At 39.4% G+C, this 14,960-nt stretch overlaps 1 protein-coding gene across 7 annotated transcripts in view; it reads left to right on the forward strand.

The window, feature by feature from the left end:
• lrp1bb (low density lipoprotein receptor-related protein 1Bb) overlaps positions 1-14,960 on the forward strand; it is a 262,735-nt gene that overhangs the window by 81,644 nt on the left and 166,131 nt on the right. For all 7 annotated transcript variants that reach the window (XM_047600953.1, XM_047600957.1, XM_047600958.1 and 4 more), the window contains exon 3: positions 12,748-12,885. In XM_047600953.1, coding sequence (XP_047456909.1) covers positions 12,748-12,885 — 138 coding nt within the window. The remainder of the gene's footprint in view (positions 1-12,747; positions 12,886-14,960) is intronic.

The following is a 14,960-nucleotide window of genomic DNA, read 5'->3' on the forward strand; positions in this document are numbered from 1 at the left end:
AGTGTGGCATTTAAGCACTAAAATCTACATTATCTCCCTGCCGATGCATCAGAGAACAAAGCATCCCGTGATGCGAGCTTTAACTCAGATTCAGCACAGCGGCACATATCATGACAGCCGATAGGAATATTATCCTGTAAGTGTTGTGCTGAGCATGGTCAGGACTTAACTCAGGACCAGTATGAATCCGTGACAACGGCATTTATTTATTTATTAATCATGAATAATGGGTAGACTAATAGATACTGAAACAAATGGGCTGAAGTATTCTCCTATAGCCACTCTATAACATTTAATGGTTATTTCATGGGGGCTGGGTTAGTGCCAGAGGATATTTAGAGAAAAATACATGTCCACTCAATAGCATCGAGCCTTATACTTTATCCACGGTCCTAATTAAAGATGCCCTGGAGGTAAAAACAAACAACAAAAAAATCACTGCCTTATAATCAACTGAGTGAGTCTGCACACCAATTTGAACCCTGAAACTCATTACATAATGTGACATATTTTTTTTAAAAGGCACATGTCAAGGCTTTTCACTTAACACTATTATCGTTTAATGGAGGAATTTTAAACTATACGGTTAGTTGGCAGCATCGTGCACATAAAGAGATTCAAAGTGTAGTTAGGACTGTTCCCTCTGTTACAGTATTAAAAAAACACAACAAGATCACGGATTTCCTAATCTACTTAAAAACATTGCACCTAATGTATGTGTATAGTCATTAAATAGATGTGTGTAGTCTGAACGCCAAATGTATTTTTTACCCGGAGCATCAAAAACTTAATTTCCTTCTTCTCGACCATCAGAGAATTCAGACTCATAAATTCGGAAAACCCAATTTACATTCATAACGACTAGCCATCTTTGTATCTGTTGCTATGGTCGCTTTCCTCTTCATCTCTGATAAAACAATCATCACTGCATTGGGATGATTTTTTTTTTTCTACTGATGTGACAATGCAGGAATGTCACCACAGAGCCCTGATTGAAAACCTCTATATGCTGGCGAGATGTGCTTGGAATTGGTTTAGTCAGCATTGTGTGAACTCATTTGGCAAGAGTTTGAATGTAATGGGTGTTCATTTATATCAAGTCCTTCTTTCCAGCTTTACCAGAAATATATTCTAGTCACGCTTGTCACTGTTACATAAGTCAAACCCAAGTGGTTTCTGATTGTGTGCCTCCAGTGATGGAGATGCAGTTTTTAACTACCGGGGGCATGGGGTTATTAATACTGACGACCTGACGGAAAATAATCCCCAAATTGCAAAGTTAGCAAATCCTTTGGGAACATAATGGAGCCAACATAAGTGCTATTCAAATGATTATGTAAACTATATATATATTGCAATGATTTATCATTATTATAATTTTTTTTTACAATGTTTGTTTTTTTGTTGTTGGTGTCATATCCAGCACAAGAGGAGCCGACACCGACAGCGGCCCCTGGTGTTAAAGTCACATTGTTGTGAATGAATGACTGAAAGGTTTATTGGTTGCCGTTGTTCCTCCTGTCCTCGAAGCTATCCATTACTAAAGCAATTTCAGGGAAAGTGAAAGTGAAATCTGTACTCATCATTTTGTGCAACAAAGACAACATTCAGCTCAGCAAAAGGTTAGGCCTTGGCAGTTTGACTTCTACAAATCATGAGTTTTTTTTTTTTTTTCGTAGTATAATAGGTGAAACACACTGGTAGCAGCATATAGAAGGACATGTCCTTTAAAGTAGTATTGTATCAGGCTAAAGTCTGCAGACTATTTCCTTGGACCTTTGTTAAAGACATTGTATGTTATCTGTTTTTAAATTTAGATTTAGAAAATCTAATAAATGTCAAAATTGCTTTTCCAGAAGAGGCAAGACGATGAACTAAAAATATATAAAAACAGAACATTGACCTCATAATGGTCATCTTGCGATTATTAAAAAAAGCACCAACCTTTTTTATATTTTAGAATGAAAATGTTTAAAGGATGAGTCACTTCAAGTAATGATGCAGATCATTCCCGTTCAAGATTCATATTCAGATGTAATAAAAATGCTGAAAAGATAAAATAGACATGTGGCATGAGATGAATATATATATAGAATAAAGCGAAATTGTGCATGTGTGTGTGTATGTGTGGCAGTTAAGCAGTAACCTGATGGCTTGTGGGTAAAAGCTGTCCCTGAACCTGCTGGTTCGTGTGCGGGTGCACCGGAACCGCCTGCCAGACGGCAGGGGTGTAAATAGTTTGTGGCTGGGGTCAGAGAGGATCTGCTGTGCCTTCCTCCTGTAGCGCTGGCTGTAAATGTCTTGGATGACTGGCAGCTCTGACCCGGTGATGCGCTGGGCTGATTTTACCACCCTCTTACTCTGTCGTAGGGTATATGGTACTAGGGCTGAATGATATGGACAACATTACATATCGATATTCATGCCAGATATCTCGATATCGATACGATTTGACTACGGTTCGGTGAAAACCAAGCATTTTTCAGAAAAATAAAAACATCATAATACAAAAAAATGTGGAAAGTGCAGTTTTATTTGAACAGTCATCAACATTAACATAAATTAGGAATAAATAAATTACGTACGAATTACGTGATGGTGTTGTTTCAGGTGGTGAAACAATTTTTGCTAAGCACGACTTGCACAACACTCACTCCGGTTAACATCCTCCTTTTCGAATCCAAAATACCTCCAAATAACGGAGGATGAATTATGTTTTGGCACCAAGTCAGATTCTGCACCGCCACCGGCCGCATTATCGTCCGCAATCATTTTCTTTCTTTCTTTTTAATTTCCCCGCTGTGTCTGTAGTGTCTCCGTCTCCTTCACTCCCGCCCTCATATGTTTTCCATTGGTTGGCTTCAGCTGTCGATCCACAGCAAGCATGAAATAAGATTTGTGGTTGGCTGGCCTTAGCGGTGCATTCAAGGGCAATCGTAAAAATTAAGTTTGTTGTGACTGCCAGAGCTGTACATGTAGGGCGAGCGCGGTGAGGGGAAATCTATATCGTCCATATCGTTGCTTATTCGATATTAATATCTTGAATGTTCATATCTAGATGTAGATACGATAACGATATATCGTTCAGCCCCAAATGGTACTACAAATTCCAGTTCAGATGAACCCTGCCCATCTACGCTGTTGTCGTTATTAGCTCTAGGATGTTAAATATGCTGGCAGCGCGGATAGCAAAGCCTGATAAATGAAGAGGCATTTCCGCTGATGTTTGAGATGCCAATGATGATCAGCCGACCTTTTGACATAATTTACAGCGGTGAGGTGACGGCTTTCTCGTGAAATGAATCAAACATAGTGTAGAATACAGCAGACAGTAGTTTAGTTGGAGCACTGTGTCCGTGCAGGATATCCATAAGCCAGGGAATTGTACATCTATTCTTTCTATTCTAAGACAGAGATGCAAGCTCCATCTGAATGAAAGTTTAAATGGAAGTTGGGATAACGAAATTGTAGGAAAGGATAATGTATCAAACATATCACATGTTCAAATTAAATAATTATTAAAGTATTCCACCATGTCACATTCATTAATAATGCTATTTTAACAGTGTGAATTCAATGGACTTATTTCTTTGATGAAAGAAAGTCGGTATTTAATTCAACCCTGTGTATTGTAGTCTTTGTAGCCTCACCAACTACTGTATGTATTTTTAATTTGATGCTGGCCCCAGCACTTTTAGATTTTAATATTTACATAATAATCGGTCATAAAAGTATCTCCATTGACAAATTATATCACCGTTGTCCTTTTTTGAGGAGTATAGTTTTTCAGAGGTGCAGCTGTACTGTTTTGTCCCCCAAGGGTGCTCATTTCTCTCAACAGACTGATGTATCGATTTTTTTATTTTATTTTTTTTTCTGTACAGAACAGCCGTGATGTCATGGATGCCAACGTCTGACTTTATTCCACTGTGCAGCAGAATGAAACTGAGATTTTTTTTCTAGGACTACATTTGATGGAACTCTCCGTATAATCTGCAGCAAATAATAAGTTGCTGCACACAGGAAATGAGTCGGTGGGGCTCTGTGCACATTATTATTTTGTTCTCATTGACTGCACCCCGTGCACGTATCACATAGCAAATAGTGTTAATTTGCATTTCTGGGGTGCCTGATTCTGACTGAACCCATGTATTATGCAGGAGGAATGCCACTCAGTTTCATTCTTAATGCTGATGAGGAGGGACACAGTTTAAGATTTTCATACCACAAAAAAAAAAATAGTCATATATAAAATACATATTAACTTGTATGTGCTAATGTATGAAATATAGTATGCGGAAAGACACATCCCATGGCTTTAAGAAAACCGCTAAGGGGAGATAAAGTGATGCACCCATGTGTGCCTAGTGTACACACCAGTAGGGACAGTGCTGTGATCTGTGGTTGCTGCAGTCAGTCAGGTGTCGGCTCAATAACATTATGTCCAAAGAATGAGGTCAGGTGAATATACTGAATGACCAAGTTATTGCATCACTAGATTCCAAACTGATCAAGTATTGTGAGATTCACTGGAACAAGTCTGATACACAGAGGCCCATCCCCTCAACCCATAGGCCCCAAAGGCCCCCACTAATAACATTTTGTTACCAGGCACCACAGGACACCTTCAGAAGCCCCATGTCTATTCTCTGATGAGTCTCCCTTGGAGGCACAAGGGAGACCTACACAATATTAGGAAGGTGGTCATAATATTAAGCCTGACCATTGTATATATTCCCATGTGAAATCCCCTAATCCCATTACATATATTGATCCCAGCAATGCAATGTTATTTCATCATTCTAGTGTGCAGCTTGTTCACACTGTGATGTGGCGTTAGATGAAAGTGTTCATATTGGGTGGGAAGATGGACATAGGGGAAGATGGCTGGCCTTCAAAAAAGAAAAGGTTGCAGTACCCAATTCAGTACAAGGCAGGCAAGGGAAGCATAGAAAAAAGACAAAGGCATACGCGTATTCCACCCAGGGAGCTGTCCAGTTCAAACTCTGCCCTGGCTGCCTCAGAGTTGCTTCATTCGTGTGCTAATAAAGCAGTCAGATGAGAAAGTCACCAAATTGCAATTGAATTCAAGTGACTTCAATAGAGGAAGCGTGTTTCTGTCACTGTCTTTGTAGGACTTCAGTCCTTGTCGGTTCTGACTTGGAAAATATTGCCTGTATCTGGAGTTTGACAAATAGAGCAAAAATCCACTCTTTTGGCTGAGTACAGCCTTTCAAATGCCAAGAACGTAAAGGTCGCACAAGAAAATAATTCTTCTAAAGAGCCCTTCCTGTAAGGACCACTGCACTTTTAAAGGGAGAACAAGCTGTATTTTACTTTTGGTGAAATGTGGCTGTGATGGTTGTAAACTCTGCACTTGTTTACACCTTTGCACTCCATTTTAGAACTTCACTTTGAAAGTTTCAGCGACATACAGTACTTTGGATGACGCACTTTGTTTCTGATAAGTAGAGCCACCACATATCCAGAATCCTTCCCAAGGATTCTGTGACATTGGGGTATAATACAGATCTGGGTAGCAGTCAAATCAAGCTGAGGTTTGGGAGAAATGGTTTGAGAAATGGCTCGTCGGCAGCAGTGTTACATGCCAGTCGGAAATGCATCATGTTTTTCCATCAGTTATTTAAGCTAAGCCACAACACCATGGAACCCAAGCATAGCATAATCCAAACATCCACAAGCTTTACAGCTGACAACAATAAGGACTTCACCACCCAATACCTACTTGCCAAGGTGAACAGTTAACCATTCCCATGAATCTTATATGCCTCAGCTCCCACAAACACACTGAGACAGGCACACAAACTGAAATATTCATGCCTTTTACACTTCATGTTTTTTTTTCTTCCACACCAGTGACACAGTTTATGAGCTCAGAGATTAATGTTAACAACATTACACCACTTCTGGCAACTTCATCTCTGTCATAGTTAGTTTTCTTAACTGCTACATTTCGTGAATTCAGTCAGCTGATGGTGTAACCATGCCTGATACACTGGTTTATTTGAATCTGTCATAAAGCCCATAAATGAGGCTCTAGCGGCTGACATGCTAACAAGATGAAAGTTCAAAAACTGGCTGTCTGGAACAGCAACTTTGTCAAACTGGATAATGATCTATGCTTGGGAAGGGGCGATTCACTCCGATCACACTGAGCACCTGTGGTCTAATCATGACCTCCTTCTTAACTAGGATTGGGCCAGGTTTAAATGAGAGGAGCAAGCAGACAATGAGTTATACTGGATCTTAACATTTAAACTTTTATCTGTTAATTATTCAGTGACATTCTCACATTCTCAGGTTTATGAAGTGGCATGTATGGATTTACAGACTGAAGTCTCTGTTAAGTCTCAGTGAGAAGTAGGGTGTCAACTCCAACCTGAGTCGAATAAACAATACACTTGTTATTTTTGGAACTACCACTGTTATTTCATTTTTGTTGGGCATTGTAGTTCCTCACAATGAACGTTATGTGATGTGATTTTGTTGATCCTGCAAGTGCATCGATTACATGGAATACGTGGAGCTGCCAGGCATCCCGAGAACTAGATGTTCTTTAACCTGTTCATCAAAAGTGCAGGAATTCAAATCCACCTAATAAACTGGAAGCTTTGTATGCATCAGTTTGCAGATTCAAAAAAATCCTAATCCATTATCAACTACAATCAGCACAGGCTATTAAAGTTGAATCATACTCAGCATGCAGCAAACAGCATTGTTCCTAACTATTCATATTTAAACATTTCTGATGAATAGTCTAATTAGCTAAGTTTAAAATGACTGCTCCTTTCATAGACTTCATGTTAAAATATATTTAAAGATTGATGATAGAAGTTGTGGTTATTATTAAATGATAAACAAAGGGTTGATTTGCAACTCGGAAAATAGATTAAATTAAAAGATAATCAACAGAATCATCTATTAAAAATACTGTATAAGAGCAGACCTGTTTATGCTATTGGGAAATCGCTATTGATATCCTATCACAGGTCCAATTTGAATTAATATTAACTCATTTAGAGATCTCATAAGAGTCTCGAAACTATTTTACCAAAACCTAAAAAATATTTAACCTCTGCTTTTGTTTAGCTCTTCTCTGTCATCTTACGTGCTCTCGGGGTTGTAGCTTTTGCCCTGTTTTGGATTCTCCTCACACGTGGTCTACTCTCTCTGCATGGGCTCGCAAGATTTAGAATTAGAATACACCGTGTGCGTGTAGTCATCTGCCTTTCTGTCTCCGCTCATCTGTCTCTCCTTCTTTTTGCCCCGATTTGCAAATATGGTAACCCGTCAAACGACTCCTAATAGTCAACAGAGTTATCCGTGATTGCATTTAGATTTTCTGAACTTTCTTAAGAGGCCCAATAACCAAGCAAGTCAGTCTCATACAAGTAAACAGACCGGCATGTGTGGATGAATATTCAGGATGATCCGGTCAGTTGGCAAGTTGCCCCACATGTCCATCCCTGATGAATTTAGAAGAATTGCTGTTCCAGTCAGGTGCTCTCTGTGTTTACTTTTGGTTAGACTTCACGCAAGTATTTGAGATTATTAATGTAAAAATCAGTATTTAGAAAATGGCCCATCTGCTTACCCTAACAGATGCTTTGTGTGAGTTCTTGTTTCCCTGAATGTCTGCAGTGGAGGTGGCGGTGAGTGCAAGGAAAGCCTGGCCCATAAATCCACGATAGACGATGTTATTGGCAATATGCTCAGTGAAATAAGCCGCAGCTATCCTTTAATACACGCTTGACTCTAACCGAACCACCCAACGTATAATCCGTATGTTACACGTCTGTCTCAGAAATATCAATAGGTGTGCGGTTGTAAATTATTCTCTGCAGGCGATTTTTTTTTTATGACATACAACATGGCAGTGTAGCCGTGTGAAACTATTGCTCTCTCTGCAGCAATATCAGAGACACCACTAGCAACATGAGATTTTGGCTTTGGTTCAGATTCTCCAAAATGTTTTGCACATGTCGTCACACTCACGATTAGATCTGAGATTTATGGAAGAAAATATAACGAGGTTAGTGGTGACAAATTTGATCCACACAGCAACTAATGTCATTGTGATTGCAGGATCCGCAGAGGAGAAGGGATACTGTTATAAAGCCATTATGGAAACAACACTGGTGTTGCCCGGGGTTGGGCATTGAGTTGCTCTTTTGATAATCAACTTTAAGGTTTTAGATTGACAAAATGAAATCATTATTTCTGAAGGATACAATAGATCCCCGTACTCACAGGTTCAAGGAGTTTCCCCTGCTGATATGCCGTTTTCTGTTAGGAATTCATTACTTCACCTAAAAGTGACAGTGACTCAGATTAACGTCGTTATCATAATTAACATAGCTGCTGAAATTCCCTCCTAGAAGCTTCTCATTTTACATTAAAGAGAGGTATTAGTCTGGCCCAGCTGGTACCTCTTCATTTACTTCGCAAAGTAGGCAAACAGCACCATGGCTTTTAATAGCATGTTAATTACCATGTTCTAAAATAAAAGCTGCATAGTTACTGCAGTGTGCAAGCTTCAAACAAAAGTGAGCTAAATGTAAGGTTTGCCTTGGTGACCATCGGAGAGCATGGGAGACACTCTACATGGAGGCACTGTAACTAAATTAATACAAATGTTTAATAAAAACGGAAGGAATTTAATTTTATTACTTAATTTCATTCAAATTAAATGAATACATTAATGACTTAACTGTAAGAAGTAGGCACCTAAGTCAAAGGTCACATGTCCAAATGGCATCCAAATGACACAAAACCACATTTCTGACTTTTGGGAAGCTGAAACAAAACAAAGGGGTGATCTAACATCCAATACAATAAACTTAATCTATGTTTTTTGAGTGGAGATTGTGAGTGATAGGTCTATGTGTATTGGTCTGATTCCTACGTGCTAAGGTGCCACTGCCATGCAGCCCGCAGTTGCGTTTGGAGATTACATGTGCTAATATATTTTGATGTTTAGGCTGCACGCTGTTGCTACACAGCTTGTGAACCCTGTCACAAGAAAAGGTTGAGCGCTGACAACTGTTTCTATGGGTGTTGGGAGAAAATGTAGCAATGTGGCAACAGCCAGTCTCAGATTGTAGCTATTAATCAACATTTTACTTAAGGCTGTGCACTCTCAACTAAAACCGTGTTTAGACTGACATAGGAGGAAAGGTAGCAGGTGCAGTGTTGCCAGATGGGAAATGAGGAAATATCATACTGCCGCTTTAAAATGATGGCATTTTGACCCAAACTAACATATGCACTAAAACTACTTGAAAAATCACACGGTAGGAGATCACAGTTAAATTGAATATGCATGGTGCTGAAGTGACCCAAGTAATAAACAAAGAGGCTCGAGCTTCCATCCTTGCCTATCAAAATGAAACCATCGGAACTACACATTGCATGCAGAACCGCCTCAACAGGAGAAAGTGAACTCCTGAATAATAACACCTGATTATTGTTTTAAAAGGTTGAGTATATGGTTACATGCTAATTGGAAACGCAATCAGAGATCAGAACCAGCTTAGTTGTCGAATTCCACTGGGGTAGAGCCAGCTGTGGCTGCGGCTATGGCAATCTGGAAAAAGATTGAATGCAATTATTGAAGAAGTATCACCATTGGTGGTGTGAATTTTGCACATCCACCGACAGGCATCACATTTTTAAAAGTAGCTATCATGTATCACATAGGCCCTACAACTATCGTGTAAATATGATAATTATCGTCTATCTGGCAACACTGAGCAGGTGTATTGATGATGGCCGCTCTTAACTTCATGGGTGGTTTTGTTTTTGTCTGCGGTGGCTCACTAACATGGCTTACTGGAACACATAGAACCGAAGCGTCATTAATGTTATTAATTCCACTTGCGCCGTGACAAAGTCAAAATGCTTGCCTTAGAAATGTTTTTATTGCCACGGAAATATGGGACCGCTTGCTGCAGCGCCAGTAATAAATGTGCAGTATTTAAAGTAGAAGGAAATGCTTTCTTTTAATTTATAGTCGTGTTATTGCATAGTAAGGCATTAAAAAATATTGATGTTAAGGCTCTCTCTTTTCCAGAATAAGCATATAAATATATATATTTTAGATTACCATAGGGACATCTGCCTGCCTCTTAAGGTGTTATGATTAGACTCGTATTCATATGTGCTTATCCGTTTCAACTACAGAGATTATTCATTTATCCAAGCATTACTGGCATAAGGCATTTCTTTTTCTTTTTCTTTTTTTATCCAAAAATAAAATTATTTATGATTTGCACATCAGGAATTACCTAATACACCAGGGACCTACTACAGTTTGTGTGTTTTCCACTCAAGCTTAAAGAAAACACCTGTGTTCACCTTATCTTTTTTTTTTTTTTTGTAGTGTAGGCTAATACATCCGTAATCTCTCTCCAGTTTTACCACCTAGACGCCAGTTTTTACAGTGCACGATATGACAGTGAGATCATCATGACAAACAAAAACGCTTTCTGAATGATATGAAACATGGCTCAAAATACATATAAATTCTATACTTGGTAACTTTAATTACATACAAAACATAACTGCACTTGTGAACTGATGGTCCCGTGAAACATAATATTGTATGTATTTGTAATTAAAGATGATGTTTATTACTAAAGGTCTCTGAGGAGGTGCTGTCGCTGCTTGATTTCTGTTTATTTGCTGTTAATTTATTTATTTTTCCCTGGGCTAATTTTATTCCTGGATCCTCCAGCTATGACTAAAGTGCAGCTATGACTGATCTTACATGGACTGATCGGTTACGTGCTGTGAGCGGGGTATCGGGTTTGTGTTTGTTAAAGCGGGAAGCAAAGAAGAGAGAAGCTCCCGTGCTGGAGGATGCGTCCCATTACGCAGCGCACCATCCTGTATATATTCGACTTTGAGCCATCATCCAACATAGTACAGTTGTTTGAGAATTGACCGAGGAATCCTAAGCACCTCAGCCGTTGAGAGACCATCTGTGTACCCCTGCATGACAGATCAGAGCCACTGAATATTCATGCGCCATCCCTCCCCTTATCACATTAGATTAGGACCCATGTGGCGAGAAAGCAAGGGTAGAGGATGACAACACTGTTACGTTGTCAGAGACCCTTACAGCTGTGTGTTAAATAGCACATTTGCCAAATGGACACTGCTTTAATGCTGTCTAGAGACAGAGGTACCTTTTTTTCCGGGAGGTCTGACGTTGTCCTGTGTTTTTAGAAACACATGCTAGTAACTATATCCTTTAGCAAGCGTGCACATATTTAACAAGTGACTTAAAATTACAGTAGTGTAGATGAAGAGGAATATGCTTTTTTTTTTTTTTCTCAGTGTCTGGTAATCTATATATTTTTCATTAACCTCTCCTTTAAAGAAGGCATTAGCAAGAAAATCATTCGTCCAGTTTTATATAAAATTATTGTTAACATTAAGTGCATTAGTATGGCAGCCAAACCCCTGGTAATGTTTCAAAGATATTTTTCTTCCTTTCTTTCTACTATTTACTAGCTACAGTAATCATCATCTGTTGGAAAGAATGTCCCCATGGGGTATTTTATATAGCTAGCATAGTGGATCACAAACATATTTCCGCAGCCTGGATGAAGAACAATTATCAGAGTCCACCCTGAAGTGCCATGGAGGATAACAGAAAGGCAAGATACTGTATTTTAAACACGTTCTGGGCCCAGAGGATAGAGCTGCCGGTTTGCTCATGTGTTAAATATGAACTCTCAGAGACAAGGTCACTTACCTAAATGTGGCATAAAAATAGTGTGGGGCATTAGTGCTTGAAGAACTTAAAGCCAAGATATATTCATTAAAGACGAAGGTTCCAAGGTGCATAAAATGCTCGGGAGGGGAAACTAATATGAGTCATTATTGTGTCAATACAGATGTGCGCCCGCTTGTCCGTATCCCTTCTGTAAATCTGCACGGGATGACAGCCCTCTTTGTAATAGTCATATTAATTACAGAAGCTCTTACCTTACGAAGTAGAGATGGATGCTGTGAATAAGTAATTGCACAGTCAAAATGGTCCAAGCGAGCTGGGATGTGAGTTCTTAGGAGTGGAGGAACTCTGGGGACTGTAACAGATCTCATCACGAGGGTGATAAATCTTCCCATTAAGAGCCTGCAATGGCACACTGGTAATTGATATCAGTGTAGTTAAGGTGGAGATGTGATACATTTACAGTGCTAGCGTACTGGTCAGCTGTGTTTTATGCGCTCTCGCGTCTGCCACATGAATGAGGGTCACCTATGTGCCTCATGAATCTTTAAACAGCTGCTCTCCGCTGTTTGCCGGGCTGGCAGTGAGAGTTGGGCAGTTTGTTATAAGGCTTCACCAGCGTGCCTACAAGAGCAGTGTGGTGAACATCTGTTGTGCGCGGAGAACAATGCAGTGAAGTATAAATACATTTGCATATGCATCTTCCTACCCCCTATAAATGAGGTCTGAAATATCAGCACTTTGAGGAGACACTCAAAAAACATAGAGGGGTGGGAAAAAGTGTTTACCTGCAGAAAATGCAAACGATAATGACAATGAAATATGTATTTTTTTTCCACATGTGATCTCTCTATTTCTCGTTGCAAATGCTTCTCCGTGAGCCGGTAGAAAACACTGCTGAAACTCGTTTGGTTTCTGCAGTAAACATGAATTATTAATGTTCAAATAAATGCAGATTCCTGACGCTCTCTTCCTTTCTGCTTTAGGTGCGCAGGAGGTGGTGATCAGATGTCCTCTTAATCACATACAGTGCATTGGGACAAAAAAGTGTATTCATTTCAACAAACTCTGCAATGGGGCGAGAGACTGTGAAGACGGCTACGACGAAGGAGTTCACTGTCGAGGTAAGCATGTTTTCACATCCTGATTCTTTTCGCCTTGGGTTTAGAACGCATGAATTAATATGTGTTTTCATTAACATGGTAATTAATCAGATCATGCTCATCGTATTTGGATTATTAAGATTGTGAAATTTATTTTACCCACCAAGTCACTATTGAATTTTTAAAATGCATAGCTGTGGAAAATGTTTGACTTTAATTTCTTGTTAATGTGCTTTATTTTAGAGATTTATTATTAAAAAACTCAGCTGGGTAAATTAAAATTGCCTTCATTATAGGGGATTCAAACAGAATGATTCAAATGTTCAGTCATTTCTTACACATTCTTTCAGCCACGTGATGGTTGCTAATGTAAACATTCATTCATTTATGATAGGGTGATGTGAACTTTCAAGTGACGTTCCATAAGTTTCACAACTGCCAAGGTGACTTCTCGTCGTTCTCGCTTGTCAGAGCAGGAGAGAGACACAGCGGGATAATAGCACCAGGTGCTGTGTTGTACACAAGTTTTTAGTTGTTGCTCACTTTCTTAGCAGGTGTACCAAGCTGCTATGGACACCTGGCTTTTGTGATAAGGCAGTGTTTGCCCTGTGATTGCAGCAGTCTTGGCAGAACAGTAGGCCGTGTCTGGCAGAAACCACAACCTCCTCTGACCTGGAAGACAGTTAAAGTCATGCTGGGCTTTGTCTCTATGTGAGTGCTAGGTGCAAGCGGTAGCATCTGATGCACAGCTGTGAAGTGTCAAAAAGTTTGTTTGTAACAGTAACCATCTCCATAAGTCTACAATATATACCAATGCTGTGCCTCTCTTTTGGTTTGGAAATTTTTAAATTTAAAAAGATCACCTACGATTTGATGCTTACACCATGTGTCTTGGATTGACTTCTGACTTTTTGTTTTCTGTCTCTACTAAATTGCCTCTAATCTATCCAGTGCTATTTAAGGAAAATACTTTTAGGTCTAAAGATGAAACAGGACCAAACAACCAAACAAAACACTGCAAATTTGGGTCAAATATTGTGTTCATGTCATTTCAGATTTGATATATATATATATATTTAATATTTTTTCTTAGGAGGTAATGCACATCACAACTGCAGTCAACTTCAAATCCACACTGGGTATCACATCGTCCCTGCATAACAGAACCAGGAACAAGGCATACAATCTACCTCCTGGGTTGTTTTTCTTAATTTGTGGACCACAGGAGCGTGGTCATACGAACAATACAATACACAAATCAAAGAAAATAATAATCTAAAATAATAGAAGACAAATGAAGGGGAAAATTGTGTGTGTGTGTGTGTTTGTGTGGTGTCATTGAGCCACTTAGTACTGGAATGAGCTTTAGTTGACTTCAAGTGCAGGTGGAGGTGGCGTCTTGCCAGTAAAGAAGTAAAGGCTAAAATATCTAATGGATTAAATGTAAACCGGTTATCATTGTCTGGGAGCCCGAATACGGCAACATGGTCACTGAAAGTATCTTTGACATGGTATCTAAGTAATTCAGCCCGAAACGAGAGAGTAGCAGACAAGAGTAGAACATATGGGTTAAATTGCAGGGTGAGGCCTGACATTTGTCACATTTGTTGGCAATACTGGGAGAGATTTGTGACAGTAGAGCTTTAGAAAAATAAACTCTAAGCAGTACTTTAACTTGTATAATTGTGAGACGAGCACAGAATGAGCTTGTGTGAATTTTCCTAAGAGCAGCGTCCCACCAGTCATCCTCAAGGTTTAGATCCAATTCATCTTCCCAGGCTGCCTTTACTAACTTTACTAACTGGTGAGCAATCGAAAGACAGAAGCTCATTATAAACTTTAGAGATGAGTGATTTTTGAAGTGGATCGTGATCCAAAAGCACCTCCCACTGTAAAGTCAGCGATGAGGAGGGAAGATCTGGAAACAAAGCTTTAGCGCAGTGGCTAATTTGAAAGTATTGAAACAGATGACAAGGTAGGAGATGAAATTCTCCTGAGAGGTCAGTAAAGCTGTGAAAAAAAAAACATCCTTATGGAGGTCTTTAAAACCTTTCAGGCCTTTGTCATGCCAAGAGAGAAAGGCGGAGGACGAAATA

This window comes from Mugil cephalus, chromosome 12 (genome assembly GCF_022458985.1).
Source record: "Mugil cephalus isolate CIBA_MC_2020 chromosome 12, CIBA_Mcephalus_1.1, whole genome shotgun sequence".
In the NCBI taxonomy this organism is placed as follows: Eukaryota; Metazoa; Chordata; class Actinopteri; order Mugiliformes; family Mugilidae; genus Mugil; species Mugil cephalus.